The 19,871-nt window shown below is 36.8% G+C and overlaps 1 protein-coding gene across 1 annotated transcript in view; it reads right to left on the bottom strand.

The window, feature by feature from the left end:
* Positions 1-19,871, bottom strand: part of prex1 (phosphatidylinositol-3,4,5-trisphosphate-dependent Rac exchange factor 1) — a 74,563-nt gene that overhangs the window by 4,167 nt on the left and 50,525 nt on the right. The window contains exons 18-35 of the mRNA XM_084138683.1: positions 16,209-16,357; positions 15,821-15,906; positions 13,538-13,677; positions 13,275-13,383; positions 12,362-12,543; positions 12,052-12,213; positions 11,622-11,832; positions 9,928-10,183; positions 8,636-8,842; positions 7,039-7,127; positions 6,867-6,949; positions 6,308-6,398; positions 5,796-5,924; positions 5,077-5,118; positions 3,345-3,562; positions 2,498-2,600; positions 1,202-1,345; positions 50-164 (exon numbers count right to left, since the gene is read on the bottom strand). Coding sequence (XP_083994809.1) covers positions 50-164; positions 1,202-1,345; positions 2,498-2,600; positions 3,345-3,562; positions 5,077-5,118; positions 5,796-5,924; positions 6,308-6,398; positions 6,867-6,949; positions 7,039-7,127; positions 8,636-8,842; positions 9,928-10,183; positions 11,622-11,832; positions 12,052-12,213; positions 12,362-12,543; positions 13,275-13,383; positions 13,538-13,677; positions 15,821-15,906; positions 16,209-16,357 — 2,516 coding nt within the window. The remainder of the gene's footprint in view (positions 1-49; positions 165-1,201; positions 1,346-2,497; positions 2,601-3,344; positions 3,563-5,076; positions 5,119-5,795; positions 5,925-6,307; positions 6,399-6,866; positions 6,950-7,038; positions 7,128-8,635; positions 8,843-9,927; positions 10,184-11,621; positions 11,833-12,051; positions 12,214-12,361; positions 12,544-13,274; positions 13,384-13,537; positions 13,678-15,820; positions 15,907-16,208; positions 16,358-19,871) is intronic.

Genomic DNA, 19,871 nt, shown 5'->3' with positions numbered 1-19,871 from the left:
TAAGATATGCAAGGTGTGATGGTGAAATGCCACTAAAGGGGGCCTGTACCTGAGTTTGCGGTAATAACTTTTGACCTTCTCCAGTGATAGAGCATTTGTGCGCTGCTGAAACTCTTCCATGGAAACAAAATCCTGAGACAACACACCCTCTGGCTTCTCCAGCCCTAATAAAGGTGAAGAAAATGCAGATGAACATCATGCTTTCCCCAGTGATGTAATGCTCTCCAAGTACCTCTAGATGGAGACCAAGACTCATCAAGGAAATAGAGTGACTTTCATTAGCTCTAAATGAGCACATTATGAGCATGACTGATTCTGGGCTGATGCATATCCAACACTCAAACAGCTATGACATAGACATCTGAGTAAGGATTGCCCTTAACAGTCTAGATTTCAAAAGGCTATATTCAAATTTGAGACATACATGTATGATTTCTTAAAATGCATCTAACCTTTTAAAGCAGCATCTGAACCTCAGTTTGGAACATTACTCATTTGTACGTCACACAAATTAAACTTAAATAGAGATTTCTGTGAGTATTTCTGCATGTTGCACAACACTCTAACTCGTCATTACCAGAGTTATTATCGTTAACTAAAACTTAAAACTAGAACTAAAAACATTTTTGTTACTTGAAATAAACTAGCCGTTAATGAAATAATATAAAACATAACAAAATGTAAACATTATATTTCAGCTAGTTAAGGCATCATTTTATTTTAGTTTAACTTGAAGCTCTAAAATAACTTGAACTAAAACTAAATTAGTAAAAACTATATAGACATATTTATAAAAACAAACAAATAAAAATGACAAAAACAACAAAATAACAAAAACTTTACCCAAAAGGAAAATAAAAACAGAAAATATAATAATAATAAAATAAATTCAAACTATTAATAAAAACTATAATACTTTAATCAATGATACTAAAATATCACTGTACATAACACTGTACATTTCTCTTGCCTTGATTTATTCTCATAATAAATTATGGGATAGGAGTTTCCTGAAAAGAAACATGCAATGATGCCTGGTATCTAAAGAGGTAACATAATTACAATGCCAACCTAAAGCCAATGGCGCCTTAAAATACAGCCTCTGTAGGCAGCTCACTAGGTTTTGGAACTGTAAATTACAAAATGAAACCCATTTAGAATGAAAATAGTCTTTTATCTAGTTCCTTTTGTCTGCTCCCACCTCTAGTGAAGAGGACTGATTGAAGCTTCAAAGAGCCTCCATTTTTCAGTCTTGTTGGCAGCTCACTGAAATGACAGTTGTCCAGGAACATTGTCACCCTGATGGCCTGGCGACTGCCTTCCACTTGGTAATGCACAGGTGTGTCTGTGTGTGAGAAAAAAAGCATGATCCACAATGAGATAGTATTTAAAACTTTTCCCTCACACTAGTTTGAGAAAGTCCCTCACAAAGGGAAAACTCAAGTTAATTAGGTTGTAATGGGATGAGTAAAGGCAAAAACCTCACAGATGTGTGACGTGAAACGGGGAAAAAAGCCATGTTCACATTTGTACAACACAGAGATGACCTTGTAAATAAAACACCTTCGCGGCAGAAACAAACCACTGAGCAGAACATCCTCCCTCGGATTCACTCAAACCAAAACAGAAGACGGCAGATAAAGCTGCTCTCCTATCATGGCAAACTGTGCTGACATTCCTGAAGAGGACATCTGGAGGGTGTGTGTACTTCATGTTTGTGTGGAAGGGGAGGGGGTGCTGTTTTATAAAGCTCATAGTATACTTCGGCCGTCCACAATCCGCGGCGGTCCTCACACTTTCCTTGTGACGTAATTTTCGTCATCAGGAGGGTCCGCGACGTTCGCACACCCCGATATATAAAAATAAACAAATAAATGAAACCTAAATAGTTAATTAAAAACAAAAACAAACTAAATAAAAATATCAAAAATACATAACATTCCTATAAAATTTAACTAAATCAGAAAATAAAAAATAAAAGCTAATTCAAAATATGAATAAAAACAATAAAAGTACATAAATAATACTAAAATAACACTGGTTGGTACCCAGTGAGAAAATATTTATTCATATCAAAATTACATTAAATATAAAACCAAATGTATAATTAATAAATTAAATAAATTCTAATAAACAAATCGAATAAAAAAATATTTAAATAAATTATTACGATGTTATTTCTTATGTTATTTAAAATTATTTAAAGGGGAAGCCTGGCAGCAATCACTCCTTTTGTCTGGCACTGGCTTAGCAAAAATATAGTCCTGCTAAAAAAAAAAAAACACTTGTTGAGCCAATGTTGCAGAGTCGGGATGGTCAGTATGTGCAATGTTTTGAAAGCGTCACAGTACTTATTGGGTAAATCATAATAGTTGCATTCGCATTTTAAGGTTGGCTAAGTGAAAGAATCACACACATTACTTTGAAAACTGTATATATACACAATATGTATTTTTCTGTGTTAATACTCCATGTGTTACTATATGTGATGTCCTACTTGGGACGAGGCACTCGTTCTCCATTAGGCGGAACAGCACGGTGACTTTCTCCAGATCCTGCAGTGCCGCTTTTGTATCTTCCAGCATGATTCGCTCTTCTCTCTGTTGAAGGAAACAGTTTGTGAGCCCAAAATAATCAAGTCCTTAATGGTGAAGCAGGAGAGTATTTGACTAAAACAATATATTGCATACCAGGGATGTAACGTTACACATATTCCTACCAAAAAATTTCAATATGGGTCTTTTGGTTCGGTACGCATGTGCGCCAAACAGACGTAGTGATGCTATATTAAAACAGGATATTATCATTCTAACCTTATTCTAAAATATTTTGCATCCAAAAGTATAAGCACCTCAAATCTACAGCACCATAAACTGTAGTATGTTATATTGACAGACTTTTTAAAAATTTAATAGACAAAACAATGTAAAACAATGTTTAATAAAAAACCTTGGTTTGTTTTTTTGCCCCTCTGCTTTACCCGAAAACGTGAACTCAAAAACCAAGATACATATCGAACCATCATTTTTGTGTACCGTTACACCCTATCTGAATTCATAAACAGCATTCTGACAGTATTAGAGTCATACGGCATATCTAGAGAAGAATCTTGTGATGTGACTAGAATGGTTTCCTGTTGATGAGAAATCCTGGAGGTTTTGGAAATCAGTGGCCTTGGTTCAGTATTTATTCCTTATTTAGTCCCAAGATTCAATTCCAGGAATAAGAGGTTCTACGACATTATTATCATGCTTGTGTATATTAGTAGTAGGCACTGAGGCATTGTGGGATGAGTGTCACTGAATCAGCTATGAGAAGACGTGACTTCTGGTCATCTGTCTTACCACATGTGGAGAAAGAGTTGACTGGAAGTTGAAGAGCACTCCGATGGCGGCGATCTGCTCCAGCCATTTACGGCTCACCTCTTTACTGTCCTCCTCATACTCTCCGTTATTGTTGAAGCGCAGGTTCAGTGCGTTCACAAGCTGCTCCGCCAATGCGCACAGCGCCCCCACCAGGGACTGACAGAATATGACATCCCGCCGCAACTGGAGTTCTGTGTCTGTCATAGAAGAGTATTGTATAAATATGTGTTTTACACATGTATTCATTGTGCTGGGAACAGCATTTATTTTAAATAGAAATCTTTTGTAACATTATAAATGTCTTTACTGTCATATTTGATCAAAAACTGCTGAATAAAAGTATTAATTTCTTTAAATAAAAAAGTTCTGACCCCAAGCTTTTGAACAGTAGCATATACTGTATAGGTTACTGTAACATCTCTATTAAAATGTTATTGTATTTTATTCATCAAATTGATTACATCGAAATAAATGTAATGCATTATAATTAATTGCACATAAAAATATGTATTGAGAAAACCCCCCAAATGATGAATATGTATGGGTCAGAGGACATTATTAAATGTATTTTGTGTATTAAATGCTGTTTTATAGTTTTTAATTGCTCTAAATTTGTTTTTTTAAATTGACATATGTGACCCTGGACCTCAAAACCAGTCACATGGGTCAATTTTTGGAAATTGAGCTTTATGCATCTTCTTAAAGCTGAATAAATAAGCTTTCCATTGATGTATGGTTTGTTAGGATATAACAATGTTTGGCCAAGATACAACTATTTGAACATCTGGAATCTGAGGGTGCAAAAAAATTTAAACATTGAGAAAATCGCCTTTAAAATTGTACATTTATGTTTGCGATTGTGTTGCATTCACTCACAAAAATAAATGTTTTATATATTTACGGTAGGAAATTTACAAAATATCTTCATGGAACATGATCTTTACTTAATATCCTAACGATTTTTGGCATAAAAGAAAAATCGATAATTTTGACCCATAAAATGTATTGTTGGCTTTTGCCACAAATATACCCGTGCGACTTATGACTGGTTTTGTGATCCAGGGTCACATATGTAGCTATTAATACTGATTAATTTGCTGTTCACAGATCAGCATACAGTATATCCAAATCAATGGTGTGAGGTGATTCCTGAATGTCCTAAAACAGTTGTAAGCCGTGGTCCGAGGGTGTAATACTCTAAGCAGATGGTGGGTTTCAGCACTGGGCGGGAAAAGGGTTTGGAGCTGCTGTCTGTGTGGAGCAGTAGGGATAAGAGCTCTAGATCAGGTTCCAAAGCAAACGCTCAACAGCTTCCATATGTCTCCCACCACAGACCCCATGGGACGAATCCCACTCTCTCCGTTCTCTCACTTTATCTGCGTCTACTGCTCACTGAGAAGCTCACAAACTGACACGCCCCACTGCAACTTGGCTGCACGCACACAAACATATGTACGTACTCCCTGATACAGAATTCCAATAAAACACTCCCTTATCACACACAGAGGTGTCTGTAAATACAGGATAATCCAAAACTGTAGTGGGGAAGACAAATCACATACACTGCAGTTTCCTTTCTGAAATCTCACCAAGATGATGACGCAAGTGCAGGATCATGTAAACATTCTGGGTTGACTTCTTAATAGCTATTTGAAATGATCTACAATGATCAAGTTCAACAAAGGAAAGTTCAAATCAAGGCGTAACTTACCAGTGCATTTAAGCAGCGCCAACAAGAGTTGACTCCTTCCATCTGAAACACAGTTACAAATAGACATGAATACAACCCAACACACTATAATACAAGACAATATAACTGTATTACAAGGCTTGGGAAACTAACATTTTTTACTGAGTAGCATTTCCACTGCTCTGCTTTTCCATTGTTTTTCTATTTAAACATGCTAGACGGACATGTGACTTGCGCTAGCACCGTTTGCAGCATCCTGCACATGACATGGCGTTATGCAAAGCATAGTGCTCAAGTTAAAAGAAGTTAAAGACTAATTTTTTTTATTCCACTGCCATGTGTCACATGGTTTTAAATGCTAAAACGGTTAACACTATTTCAATAGTCCACTTAAGAAATTATTATAAATTTTGTAACTTTGCAACTACATGTCAATATTTTGATGGTCCCTTAACAGACATTCTACAGACTATATAATTACGAAAAATCTGAATGGAGCCAGACATGAATGAAAGTTTGAATTAGATTTTTGGAGGACTACTAAAACATCACCAGCATCTTGATATATCCCAGTGGTAAAGTTACTTTTCGAATTAATAACTGCAAGTTTTATTACATAAATCTGCATTAAAATAATTTACACTAATAATATAATTTGCACAATAAAACAAAAAACATGTACTAAAAAAGTAAAAGGGTTATTTTGATATTTGGTATTGATTGTTCAGGCTTAAGCGTACCTTCTACGAAGCGATGAAGACTGTTAACTAGACATTTGATTGAAATGGGCAGGTTCCAAGGGTCCTCCTGGATGTTCTTGTGCAAGACCTGCCGCCAACGTATAGGCCAGTCATCTGTGTGCCGAAACTCTATTACGGAAAAAAGTGAAGGTAACAATAAAAGATGTTCATAGATGTGGTTTGCAATATCTTACAAACAGGACAATATGTGTAACTAGCAGTGTGAACGCACAAAAAAAACAAAAACAAAACATAATTGCTGTCAGACCCTTTTTTTAAAACAGGGGCTAATTATAAACACCCCTAAAATACATAAAACACATAGGAGAAACTAGTGTGTTTTTCTCACATGCAGTTGTAATAACGTACAGATGTAAACAGAAACATTCACACGCCCCTACCCAAAAATGTCCCCTACACACTAACGGAAAACCCAAATACACACATCCCTCAAATGAGTTTCCAAAGATAGCACACATTCAAATATAGCGCACACCCTGACCGGGCGGTACCTGGCTGACTGTGGTCGGTGTGAAAATGCTTGGTTTCCTCACAAGCTTTGCTCATGACAGGGCCCTTCAGGAGACTGTTGATAGAGTCAACCTGAGAATGAAAAAGACACAGTTATGCCTGTCACCACACACACATCCTGTGCTAACTGAAGACCGGCTACACGCCCTTGCTAACGCCAGACCTGCTGCTTTCAGTCTGTCCACATGTAACCTGTCTGCAGTGGATAAAGAGCCCATTTATTGATATCTGGGTAATTGAGAGGGGGTCAAAATCTGGTGACCTCCAGAAGACGATAGATTTTGAGGTCAAAGAGCAGAGGTGTAGAGGTCAAAGAGTGCTCACTAGAGATGTTGGTAATGTGATAAACGATACTGTGGGAGTTAGAGAGGGAGAAGAGAGGGAAACTAAGAGGGGATGTATTGATGAAGAGCAAAAATAGAAGATAAAATAAGAAGGTGAGTGGTGTCAGACAAAGGGCAACAGTTACAAAGGGAATATCAAGTTTAAATTGGCAAAAGACTCTAAAAGTTTCATTTATGATTGAGGAAATCAATTTACCTGATTGAAGAGGTGTTCCAGACATCCGTGTAGTTTATCCTGCTTGTCGAAAGGGATCTGCATATCACATGGTAACTCATCTCCTGGAAAACAAAATAAAAGTAGCAATTTCCTTTTAGAAATTGTCCTGAATTTCAACATTGTAACCACATTTTAAAAAGACGACAGTTACCTGAGCCCATCTCATCACTGCCCAGGTATGAACTGTTGCTCCGGACGCTGGTGTATGACAGCACTGAGTCCCGGTTGCTGTTACACTCACTGTAGAACACAAGTACAAATGTTTTTTAGTTCATGTGATGAAAAGGACGCTTGTAGAGACTGATTCAAATTAGTATGAGTATTAGTAGAGTGTCTGCTTAATATCTGCAAACACTTTATTGTGACGTTCCTCCAACAGACACTCTACTGACTATAAGTAATTTTGCAACTACATGTCAACTTAATCTAACCCTAACCCTACCAGTCTATTAATACTTAACTAACACTCTAATGAGAGTTAGTAGACATGTAGGTGCAACGTTACTTATAGTCTACAGAATGTGTTAAAGGGACCATCAAAATAAAGTGAAACCAATTATAGTATAATTGTCATTTCTGGGTGAACTATGTCTTTAATACAATGGAATATTTATCATTAGAGCTGAAGTCATTTCACAACAATTTAAACATCAACAAACTTCCAATTTCAACGTTTATCCACTGAGATCAACAATGTTTTAGGTGGATGTCTACTTGGCAGCCTTGAAATGTTTACTCTGATATAGAATGAAACTCTGTGCTCCAAAAAAGCTTGAGAGGGGAAGACAGGCTGTACCCACTAGTAGTAGAAGAGTAGCAGAAGTTCCCTTTACCCACCCCAAAACTAGAGGAGAGGCCAAATTTAGCGCTGCCACAAGCCAAGAATGGAAGCAAGTCAAGCTCATGACCAGCAGGTTGTATCACTCCCAGAAATTGAAAAAGAAAAAAATGTTTTACCATTTAACCTCCTGAACCCTTGAAAGTTCATGTTCCCTAACAGCCAGCCCTCTTCTCACGATAACAAGAACAGACGGCCTACCTACATCCCACAGACAAATCCAGTTACTTGCTGTAAGAGCCTAAATAGAGGAAAAATGTTTCTATCTATAAAACACGATGGCTGCAGCTGTTCATGAGCTCACCCTATCACAGAGTAGCAGGATTTTAAAGCGGAACGCCACATAATGATAGAGGGTGCAAAGGCAGGCAACCAGTTATCCTGACAGAAGCAAAAAAAAATCCACTCGGCTGTGGTCAGTCTCAGTTTTGCCCTGCTCCGTCAGGTCTAGATCACAACCAAACAAACTTTGCTCCATATAATGACGACATAACAACAGTGACTGAATGTATTCTTTAGTGGTTAAAGCGGGCGTCTGGGTCGCTGTGACACAACAGGTTCTTTGTAAGGGATGTTTATCGTCTTCCTACGTGTCTGTTTTAGCAACATCTGTTTGACAGGAGCCCAGAAGCCCCATCTCGCCTCTCTCCGTTTCACGCGTGTTGGAGGAAGACTGGGATTTTAAATCAACTTTTATATGTCATTTCATGGTAAACAAAATGTTACTGTGAAACTCATAAGAGAGAAGAAAGTTACTGCTCTTCTCAATATGGACATTTTAGAAACTTATTTATTAGACGGATAAAGAAAGGAGAGATGATGGGATCAGGGCATGTTGCAGGCTTGACGCAAACCTTTGTTACTTGATATTTTATTTCATAAACATCATCATCAACAATCTTTTCCCCACCTGTATGAGTCTCTGTAGCTCATAGTGTCGTGTCCAGAGTCCTCTTGATCGTCTTCGTTCACTTTGAAGCACACTCTCTTGTTCCCGCAATGCTCCGTCTTGTCTTGGTCCGTCTCCTCCGGTATGGGAGAGGTTGAGGGGGCGGTCTCAATCGAGGGTGGCTCAGAGCCCTGGGGCTGGGTCGGTCCAGTTATCGATGACAGAAGTCTAAAATTAAAAATATTTAGAAAGGTTTGGAAACAGCTAGACAGGAATTGTTCTAATGAATTTTAAGAGTGCTTTGACACTAAACCTGGGTTATGAGTTGATTTTCCCCTCATGGAAAAAAAAGGATGCATTAAATTGATCAAAAGAAAAAGTAAATACTTTTACATCTTTACAAAAGGTTTTATCTAAATTAAATGCTGTTCTTTTGAATTTTCTATTTATTATTAAGTATGCTGAAAATTTGAATTTTTACTTTTTTTTATAGCCATTCTGAACTTTAATATATATACATATAAATTATACATATAGCCCCGTTAAATTAGCTTATTGTTCAAGCTTATTTAAACAGTGTTTTAGACAAAAAGGACAAACGTGTCCCTAGTTAAACAAACACCCTTATATTTTACTAATGAGCTTTGTTCTTTTATAGGACAGGGAAGTGTAGACTGACAGAAAGGCACTGGGAGAGAGGTGAGGGAATAGGATTGAGAAATGACTCCATTTCACTGACAATTAACTTCTACATCAGCACATGCTAGCTACTGAATAACAAACATTTGTTCCTCCTGAGAGGCTGTTGAAATGTTTCCTCTGCAGTCGTCTGTTATGGCTTCAGCCTTGTTTTTTTTTCTGTCTGAGCCCTAAATATTTTTAGACTGTCATAAAAGAACATCCTGAAGTTTTTTTGAACTCGAGGAACTCCTCAAAGAGGAGGCTACTAAAACCAGATGAGAATTTGAAAAAAGTTGTGCCAATTTACACTTTAACTGATGCAGTGATGTGCTTAAAACTTTTTGCCATTTATTTTTGCTAGTTAAATATACATTTAATCTAAAATACTTAAGCTAAAGCTTGAGTATAAGCTTGAGTGCAGTTTCTATTAAAATGTTTTTGACCTAATGCACTCAAAAAATATATTTTTTTTTAGCTTATTAAATATTTTAAAACTTAAGAATATTTTAGATTAAATGTATATTCACTATAGAATAATAATTTCCAACTTGTAATTTTAGATTTCCAAAAATGTAATCTATTTTAAGACACTATTTTATGGTAATACACTGTTAATCTACCTCACCACTTACACATCTATCTGGGCCACGTATTGCTTCATTTCTCGCACTGAAATGTCCAGGCGGTTATAGAGGCAGATGTAATTGTCCTGGCTCTCCATGTCTTCCTGTTTGAGGAGGAAGCTGAGCCCTCCCTCTTCATGCTTCCTGCCGTTCTCCGTGCTCCCCTCACCCTCCTCTGTCTCTTCATCCGAACTCAGGCAACTCCAGGAGGGGGCCGCCATGCTGGTCACACAGTGCACAGCGTGGGACATGGGATTCAGATTGGCTGCAGGAACAAAATGACATAAGATTAAAAAAAAAATAATAATAATAATAATAATAATAATAATAACTTTTCTTTATTAATTACTTTTTTCACTGAGCTTGTTGCAATGCAATCTGGGAAATATAAGCAATGCTACCTTACATTTAGGCCAAGAGAAGACATCTTAGAAGACATAATTATGGTACCCAGACTTTGCAACAGCCTTCATGCTGTCTAGGGACACAGCACACTAGATTTGGGCTTCTGTGACCGTGACTCAATAAAACAGAAGAATTGAATGGCTGAAAACCAGCGAGGCGTACTCTTGCATGTGGTAAAGACATGGACCATGAGGCTTTCGGCTGCAGAGAAGTGTACCGGAGGAATTTTAAACATCTCTGACCGTGAGACAACTGCAGAGCAGATGTGAAGCAGAGACTGAAAAATAAAACATCTCGTGCTGAGGAGCATAAGGAACAAAGCATTATGTGGTCCTTTTCCCAGCTACACGTGGCGGCTAGACAGTAAGTTGGGCCGCAGCAATCTGGGCAGGTGGAGCCAAAGAAGTCTTGAAAATTGCAGGATGGTTTGGAATTTGGATTTGATAGTCTTGAAAGCATCAGATAGAATGACTTGAAAATCAAATAAATTAAGAAAAATATACAACAAAAGGGTTTATTAATTTATAGGTATAATGAAGCTATATCACAAACTCCAGGCATTGCTGCTAATCAAAATAGTATTTTTCTTTTTGTAAAGAAAACAAATTACATTTCACAAAATTGATGTCAAAATTGCTATGAATAAATTGTTTAATTTTTGTTCCAAGAATAATCTGGACACATCTGACCAACTACAATCAGGCTAGGAGAAACCCCCAAAAAACATTTTTTGTTGAGTTTGCTAATTTGTTGTATTTGATGAGGCTTAAATAAAGCATCAGGCCTCATAAACCGTGATAATAAGAGAGAGGGGCAGGCGTTAGGCCTCATTAAGTGGAGGACTGTAGGCCTATGGGACAAGGATGATGACATCACTAAAAGCTACTTATTGTGGCCTAATGGTGTCTTAATGGAGGTCTGATGGAGGTGCTTTAAAAAGCTCTGGATTACTTTGGGAATAGCAGGCCATGGTTTTTACAAGACCTGGGAGGTTTTCACCATAAAGCTTAATTACTATTTTACAATTTTCAATGTTCATAATGTGAAGATTTGGTTAACTGAGCCCATGAGCTGAACCCACGATATAAATAATTCCAGACAGATCTGGGAATTGAGTGATTTTAACATGGTAGTATTTAGTCATTTTTCAGACAACATATTTTATTAATCTCTTTGAGAAATAGAAATATTAACATTTATTATAAAATAATAATGAACTATTATATGTAAATATTTTAATAAATATAATATAATATTTAACATTAAATCCTTCTAAATCCCCTTAAATAACTATGCACCTTGGTCAGGATCAAGGCCGAAAAATGAGTTCTTGCGTCCGAAGCGGATGCTGAAGGCCCGTCCGCCTGAGGAGGTGCTCTTCGGGCAGGTCACCTGCATCAGGTTCAGGTGACAGTTTGTGGGGACGAAATCCATGCAGCCCAGAACTTGAGGTTTAGTGCTCGCCTTCTTAAACATGGGCGAGGCCTTCGTCTGCAATTCCTCCACAAACTGGAAGAGAATATTAAAGCACCATGAAACAGCACTTGCGAACTATTTTTCCATTTATTATGACGAATATCAGATTTCCATTTTTAAATATTGATTTAAGAAAATAAGAAAAAAACGACAATTCATGTATCAAAGCATTGTGATATTTTCTTATCTAATATGAAGTGCACCAGGGAATATGACAAAATGACTAAGTAGTAACACAGAGAGAAGCCACACCTGTTTGTAGCTGCTAATGCGTTTTTCTATGCTCTCCATCTTGTTGTCACAGATGTTTCGAAACTCAAACTGTGGCATCGTCACCACTTTCTCATTCTGAGCCATTAGCTGTCGGCAGCTTTTCACAAACAGACTGTCGTCCTTCACAAAGGCATTCAGTATCTGAGAAAATTCAAAATACACACAAGAACATGTGATAGGTTAAAGAAAACTACATTGGAATTTAACTTATTATTTGCACAGGCCCAAACATAGGTCATCAGAAACAACATTCAGAAGTCATATATTCATTGTTTAAGCATGGTCTGACCTTTGCAGCGAGGTTGAAGCAGCCCTTGGGTTCCACCATCTTCTCCAGAACACAGTGTTTGATCCCTGCTGTGCTGACGTACTCGTACACAACCCCATGTTCCACATGAACATTATCCACATTCAGACTGACCGAAGGAACATCGTCAGAGATGGACAACAGTTCCAGCCTTCTTACAGAGCCTAGAAAATCCAGAGAACACACAGATATAAAGAATCCAACAGGAACACAGATGAATGTGCACAGGACCCTTTTCCATCACATTTCCATCACAAAGGTAAATTATGAAAAGAATTTATGAAAAAAAGAAGTGAAATAATTTAATTGTGCATTTTTATTTTCAGTTTAGTTTTAGTTTAAATTGATCAGGAAGTTTAAATTATAAACAATAACATAAATATATACTGTATATACACACACACACACTACCATTTTTATGTAGTTTATGTTTTTATTTATTTTAAGCCATTACACCCGTCTTCAATGTCACATGACCCTTCAGAAATCATTCTAATAAGCTGATTTGGTTATTACAAACAAAGAAATAAATAAGAAAATTTATCAATGTTGTGCTGCTTAATATTTTTATGGAACAGCATTTATTTGAAATAGAAATCTTTTGTAATATTATAATTGTCAAGTCAGGTTTGAGATATTAATCAGTTTGTTGTTATCTATTATGTTGATCCTCTATTGGTCAAATGTCTTTGCATGAGTTCACCACACATGAATTTTGGTACATACTGTAGCAGATGACAAAACTTCTTCACATGAGCTTGCATTCACAAATGCATGTGACATTGGATCTAGTGTTCACATGGCTTTTGCATTCATAATAGTTTCCGTTAACGATAATAACCTTTTTTTGGGTACACCTGTCATTTGCCAGCAAACACACACACACACATTCTACCTGTTCCATTAGTGCAGCCATCCTCTGAATCTGAGCCATTCTCACAACCCCTGAAAGACATCTGCTCTTCCACATCCTCATACACACGGTACGCCCACTGACCACAGCTCTGTGGCAGAAGAAAATAATGTCACAAAGGGAGGAAACAGGTACTGTATATCGTGTCAGAAACAAACAACCTCTGGGATCACCATATGTGGGCCTACGTAGCCTATAGAAAAACACATAATGCAGCGTTAAACACAATGCATGCTGATTCTCACTGTGTCTTGCTGCTCCAGGACAGGCTGATGGCCACTGAAGTGCTCCAATACTTCCTGGTAACTGCTCTGGTTCATGTTGTTTCCGTTGACTTTAAGCACACACTGACCAGGCTGAAGACCCGCTGCAGCTGCCTCAGAGCCTGTATACACACAGAAAGAATGCCTATAATGCACAATAACCTTAAATGAACCAATAAAATACGTCAAATGGATGATTTTGATGTAAAAATGTTGTATACTTTACATGTAGGCAATTCCAAACTGGTCTAGACACAATGTGTTTGATGTTATGTTTGCTGCCTCATCAATGTTGACAAAGCATCAGTTTGTATTTGTATAGTAGCAATCTAGCTATATGTGTTTGTTGTACTTTAATGCATTTTAAATGTTTTGTTTTTTGTGTGTGATTTTTTTGTGGTAATTCCTGGCCTTCTGAAGCCTACTCTTAAAAATAAAGGTCCCTTATTGGCATCTATGGTTCCATTAAGAACCTTTAACATCCATGTACCCTTTTTCCATTGCACAAAAGGTTCTTAGTGGTGGAAAAGGATCATCAGATTATTAAACGTACAGTATGGAATTTTTCGCCACTAGGGGTCGCTAACCTCTTTACAATAACAAAGGCGTAGTTTGATGACGCAACATTTGCTAAGAATTATGGATCTTGTCGTCAACGTCAAGCCGACCGACCTAATAATGTTTATGGATGACTGAATACAGATGCTTTTATCATGACTGTGATATGAAGCAGTTCGGGATTGCTAAGAGACAGCTATCAGCTCCACACGCGACGCGATCCCGTGGATATAACAGTTAAAAGGAATATGGACATTTCATTCTACCGAACTGCACGCAAGTGCAGAATTACAACTCACAGGTCAGTTTATTAGACAAATTAAACTTGTGAGGTAACGCAGCGCTGTTTTCACTTGGTCTAACATTACACTAGCACACTAAACTGCATTTGAATGTGTTTAAATGTATGTGTTAGTCTGTCTGTATGAGACTAGCAGTAAGCTAGATCAACATTAGAATAACATACAGATCATATTCTGACATTTTATCATTGTTGAACTATATAACATTGATTAGTTTTATGTAAATGTGCTCACCTGTTTAATAAAGTACATGTAAGTTAGGAAAGGTCGAAGTCTCGGACGTGGAGCTCTCGTTTATATACTGTCTATGGGAGCTCTAGGAATCTCGAAAACACCGCGCTGATATTGATTCTCGTTTTAGTTCTCTTTTTTATCCAAAGTCTGCTTGCCATGGTCCGTAATGTTTGAACGAAACAACAACAGCGTGCAGATAGACATTGCGAACTACAAAGTTGTCCGCGTCAGTAGCTTTGGTTACTATCAGAGGGCTCTGGTTCATAGCTCTGGTTGCCATGGCAGCACGAGCGGAAACCAGGGACAAAGCGGATATGACGGCATTGGCGGCGACAAAACGGAAATAAAGAAACGGGACGTTTCTCAAATTAAATTACAAATTTCTCCTGGTTTGAAAGTTGTTGGAAACAGTACTTTTTGGAACTTTTATTTTTAAGAGAGTAGCTTTTTATATGTACTCCCAGGTACCGGTCTTGAAAAGTCAGATCAATGAAACATGTTAGATCATAAATGCATGCCCATAATGATAAAGTATGCGACAAAAAAAAATTCTCTTGGAGAGCTAAATAAAGAAAACTGTTTGATGTAGAGATTTTAAATTGGCCATTTCAGCGAGTTGCAGCAACAATAAGATTTATGAGACAAGAAGAACTTATGATTATTGTTTATTAACAGGACGATTTCACATTCTCAGCTCTGCCTTGAATAGACCACTTATTCTGGAATTTACACCCCTTCATTCATGGGCACTGGCAGTGATAAAAGCTCCCATAATGACACATCATAAATCTCTTTTTGCATTTGTCTAAGTGCCGTGAAGATGAGCTAATGGTTTAACTTCAAAAAGCTCCTAGAATGTGCTTTTTAAATCCAGAAACGTGCAGGGATCCGGAGTTTGGGTTCAAACGTTGAAGAGCTCCAGATGTTGATCACATGACCACAGCAGCTTGGTGTCACGAATTTGCTTCATTTCAAGCTTTTTATAGTACATTAACATCTGCCTGGCAGGTTATACGTTGGGAACGCAATGCATTCCTCAATTCAGAATGACATGCATGAATGTTTATGGAAAAAACAGGATTGGGTCTGGTTTTTGAGGCCATAATCACTTCACATATGAATGTGACAATGTGCATGTGTTTTTTGATCATTACAAACAACGAGAACTCACCTTTCTTAACTGCATGAACGTAAGGTGGACAAGAACCGCAGAGAACAAACGGAAGAGTGCCATGAACATCTGGAATCTTCACAATCCTATCAGATACACACAAATATGACACAAACACATAAGCTAGGCTTTTTTGTCCCTTTTATTTAAGCACTATGACATGAGCTTAAATATTGTTAGGGACACATAACAGTGTCTACTCTAAGTAACAAGAAGTGCCGGCATTCGTTTAAATATTAATGAATTCTCTTTTGAAAACAACAGTTTTGCAATGTGCAGCTCTCCTGCATGTAACTCTAACACCAGTAGTGTCCTTTTACACTGTGCCTGGCTACATTTAACAAGTCGGTGCGTAAGTATCTGATTTCTACCATGTACAAGGACTCACTCTTTGTTCTTGGTGGCCACCAGCAGTCTGAGGGAGCGGCGTATACAGAAGGACTGGTTGAGCATGGTCTCCACCTCTGAAAAGGACCTCAGGAAGACCAGGTCCTCATTAATGGAGTAGATCTTTCTTCCCGGCTGCAGGCCTGCCATCTGGACAAAATAAAAAAAACATGAAAACAAAGGAAATACCAAGAATCCAACTGACAAACAATCAAAAACACAATAAATTAAGGTGTCATTCATAACACTTTTCTTTGCTGTGTATGATGATGTGGAAGGGAGGGAGAGAGAGAAAGGCCACATACACAATAAACAAATTAGGTAAACAAATTACACGTACACAAATTAGGTTGTCAATTCATCTTGTAGTGGTTAATCCTGTTCTGTACACACAAGAGTTCAGTATTTACAGGAGTGACACCCGCAGTGACAATTCTATGCAGTGTGTACAGAACCAAACTGAACAACTAGCTGTTAATGACATTTAAACACGCATTGGAGATCTGTCCGCAAGACGCCAGAAAGTTGCAATGGTTACCATGGTGTCAACCTTGCAGTTTCGGGAGAGAGTCGTGTTCTGTACACAAACAGAATGATAAGTTAGGGGTCGCCACTGCTGAAACTACAAAGTGTGTATGTGGCCAAAGAGAGAGACAGAGAGATGAGGGATATGTAAATGAGGATTAAAGGATTGTCAGAAGAATTGAGAGTAACTCACTCCTTTATGGCAAAAGAGCTTTATAAGTTATAAACAGCAATTTCAAATTACGGAGCAGTTCATTTGAAGGGATAATTTAAAATCTAGCATTCTAGCAAAGAAAGATTACTCTCTGGGGTTCCTCAGGGGTCCATTCTTGGACCCTTACTATTTCTTATTTACTGTATATAAATGATTTATCGAATGTTTCAAATATTCTTACTCCAATAATGTTAGCTGATGACACAACCTTGGTTATCTCTCACTCAAATTTTAATTTATTGTAATATAGTTCGGGCGAGTACTTTTCCTACAACATTTCAAAACATTATTATCCTACAGAAACATTTTGTTAGGATTGCAAACCGATCAAATGCATACCGGTATACTTCATCTGCTTCTTTATTTCAGAAATTTCAAATTCTTACTATTTATGATATCAATTTTTTTCAGTAATGCGTTTTCATTTATAAGATATATTCAAGTGAAGGTAACATTCCAGAGCAATTTAAGATGTATTTTAAAGTAAATTTACAGGTTCACTGTTACTCAACTCGTCAATCTTCAGATTTTCATCTTCCTAAATTTCTCACTTGTAGAGGTCAATACTCAAAAAGATTTAGGGGTATTAAATTATGGAATGTTTTTTTTTCCCATCTAGCAAGAAAATGTTCTTCTAATAATGTTTTAAAAGATGTATAAAGAATCATTTTATTGCTGCCTTGTAACGGTTTTATTTATTTATTTATAAATGTATTTTATGTACCCTATAGGGTTTGTTTCTGGTGTATATTATTTTTGGGTTTTTGATATGTTGTAATTAACTTGATTCAGTCATATACATTTCTTTATTTGTTATTGTAATTTAGCTATTTCTTTAATTTTATAGTTTATAAAAGAGGAGAGGAGAGGAGAGGAGAGGAAAAGGAGGAAGGAAAGAAAGTTCAGAGGAAAGAAATAAGGAAGAGGAGGAGGGAGGAGGATGCAAGGAAAGAAGAAATAAATGAAAAGAAGCGAAAAGAAGAAACTAAGAATGAAGCAAATAAGAAAAAGGGGAAAAAAGAAACCTACATATTTGGTACAATAGAGTGTTACACAGCCTAAAACCTTTGTAAGAAAGAAAGAAAGAAAGAAAGAAAGAAAGAAAGAAAGAAAGAAAGAAAGGGCAAGTTTTAAAGAAGGGGAGAAAAAAAGATGAAGTGTGATGACTCTGTGGAGAATATGATGGGACATGCTTAATTGCTTCTCCCTGATCTCCAGAGAGCAGAGCTGTGAAGACGGAGGGATTGAATGAATTCAGCAAGCGTGTCCTGGACCAAGACTGCAGATCTGAGCGGCCCATGACACAAGTGTCAGAACATACAGCACTTCTACTTATTCACTGTATTAATCAGCATTACGGTCACGTTCTCATCTTCAGCTGATGCTCCTGTGAGCAGTGTGACACTTTAATATGGACAGAATGTCTTGTGTCAGGTCTAACAGGCACAGTGGGGATAAATCAGTGGTGATTTAGATCTTAACCATAATTATCTACCAATCTTCTTCCATAAATATCTGGCAGAGCTGTACAGAGCATGAACACAAATATCCCTGTGCACTGAAAATAACGCATCCGAGTTGAAGAGGTCCTCCTTCAAATGACACATAATGATCAGGGTTTATTCCCCAAAGACAGTTATCAGATTAGATCCACACTACACGTCCAACAAAAGACCTGGGAAACAATCATGGTTAGATGCCAAAAAGAGTCCTTGAGAGATCTGGCCTTCAAGAAGAGTTTAAGAAAGGTGAACACATTATTAGACAACCCCACACACTGGATAAAAATAAATGGACATCTATCAGATTGTATTACAGTAGAGCGTGGCACAAGACAGGGATGACTCCACTTGGTCTTTCCACTATATATATATATATACATATATATATATATATATATATACATATATATATATATATATATATATATATATATATATATATATATATATATATATATAAAAATCATGTGGACTGAGAATAAGTCAGACATAAAATAAAACGTACACACATAAAATGATTTTGCATGAAAATGATGCGCTGTTATGCAGATATATTTTCATAGTAATATACATTTCACTTCTACATTTACATTTATGCATTTGGCAGATGCTTTCATTCAAAGCATTGCATTGAAGGTATATCATTTATCAGTTCATGCATTCCCTGGGAATCAAACCCATGACCTTGGCGTTGCTAGCGCCATGCTCTACAGTTAATATAACCTTTACATGGGTGAATCTCACAAGCCAGTCAAATAAAACGTCCTAGACATTATTCACTACAAAATCAAGAGAAATTTAAGAAATTATATTTTGAATACAGAATATGATGCTTTTTGCTGTTGCTATTGTTTTCAGAATAATAACCCTCACAATTACCATTGGCATAATGTACAATTAGTGTAGAATGAAAATTACTTTTACAGTTTAAAAAATAAATAAAAAATTGGGGTCAGTTTTAAAAAAAGATTTTTTTTAAGAAATGTAATTCAGCAAGTATGCAAATACATTTATAAAGTTACAAAACATTTATGTTTCAAATAAATGCTTTTCTTCTGAACTTTCTATTTATCCTGAAAACAGTTTCCACAAATTATTAAACAGCACAACTGTTTTCAACATTGATGATGTTTCTTGAGCACCAAATCAGCATTTTAGAATGATAATGACTTTTTTTTCTTTTTTAAAAATTATTATTTTTTTTATTTTTTTTACTACTACCAACTATTAATGGGACATTTTCTTGTAAGGTTTTATGAAATTGCATAGTCCAAATCTATATATAACCTTAACGTTAACATATGTCAAAGGCCCGGTGCTAAATGTGATTGATGATCAGACACAGCCTTGTAAAGACACTGCAACTCCACTGAATATATTAAAACATGAGAGAAAACAGTGGTTTAGGTTTTGTAACTCTCTA

The sequence above is a fragment of the Abramis brama genome (assembly GCF_963993115.1).
Source record: "Abramis brama genome assembly, chromosome: 16".
Classification (NCBI taxonomy): domain Eukaryota; kingdom Metazoa; phylum Chordata; class Actinopteri; order Cypriniformes; family Leuciscidae; genus Abramis; species Abramis brama.
Note: the sequence above shows the minus strand (reverse complement) of the source record. Positions and strands in the feature narration are given on the sequence as shown.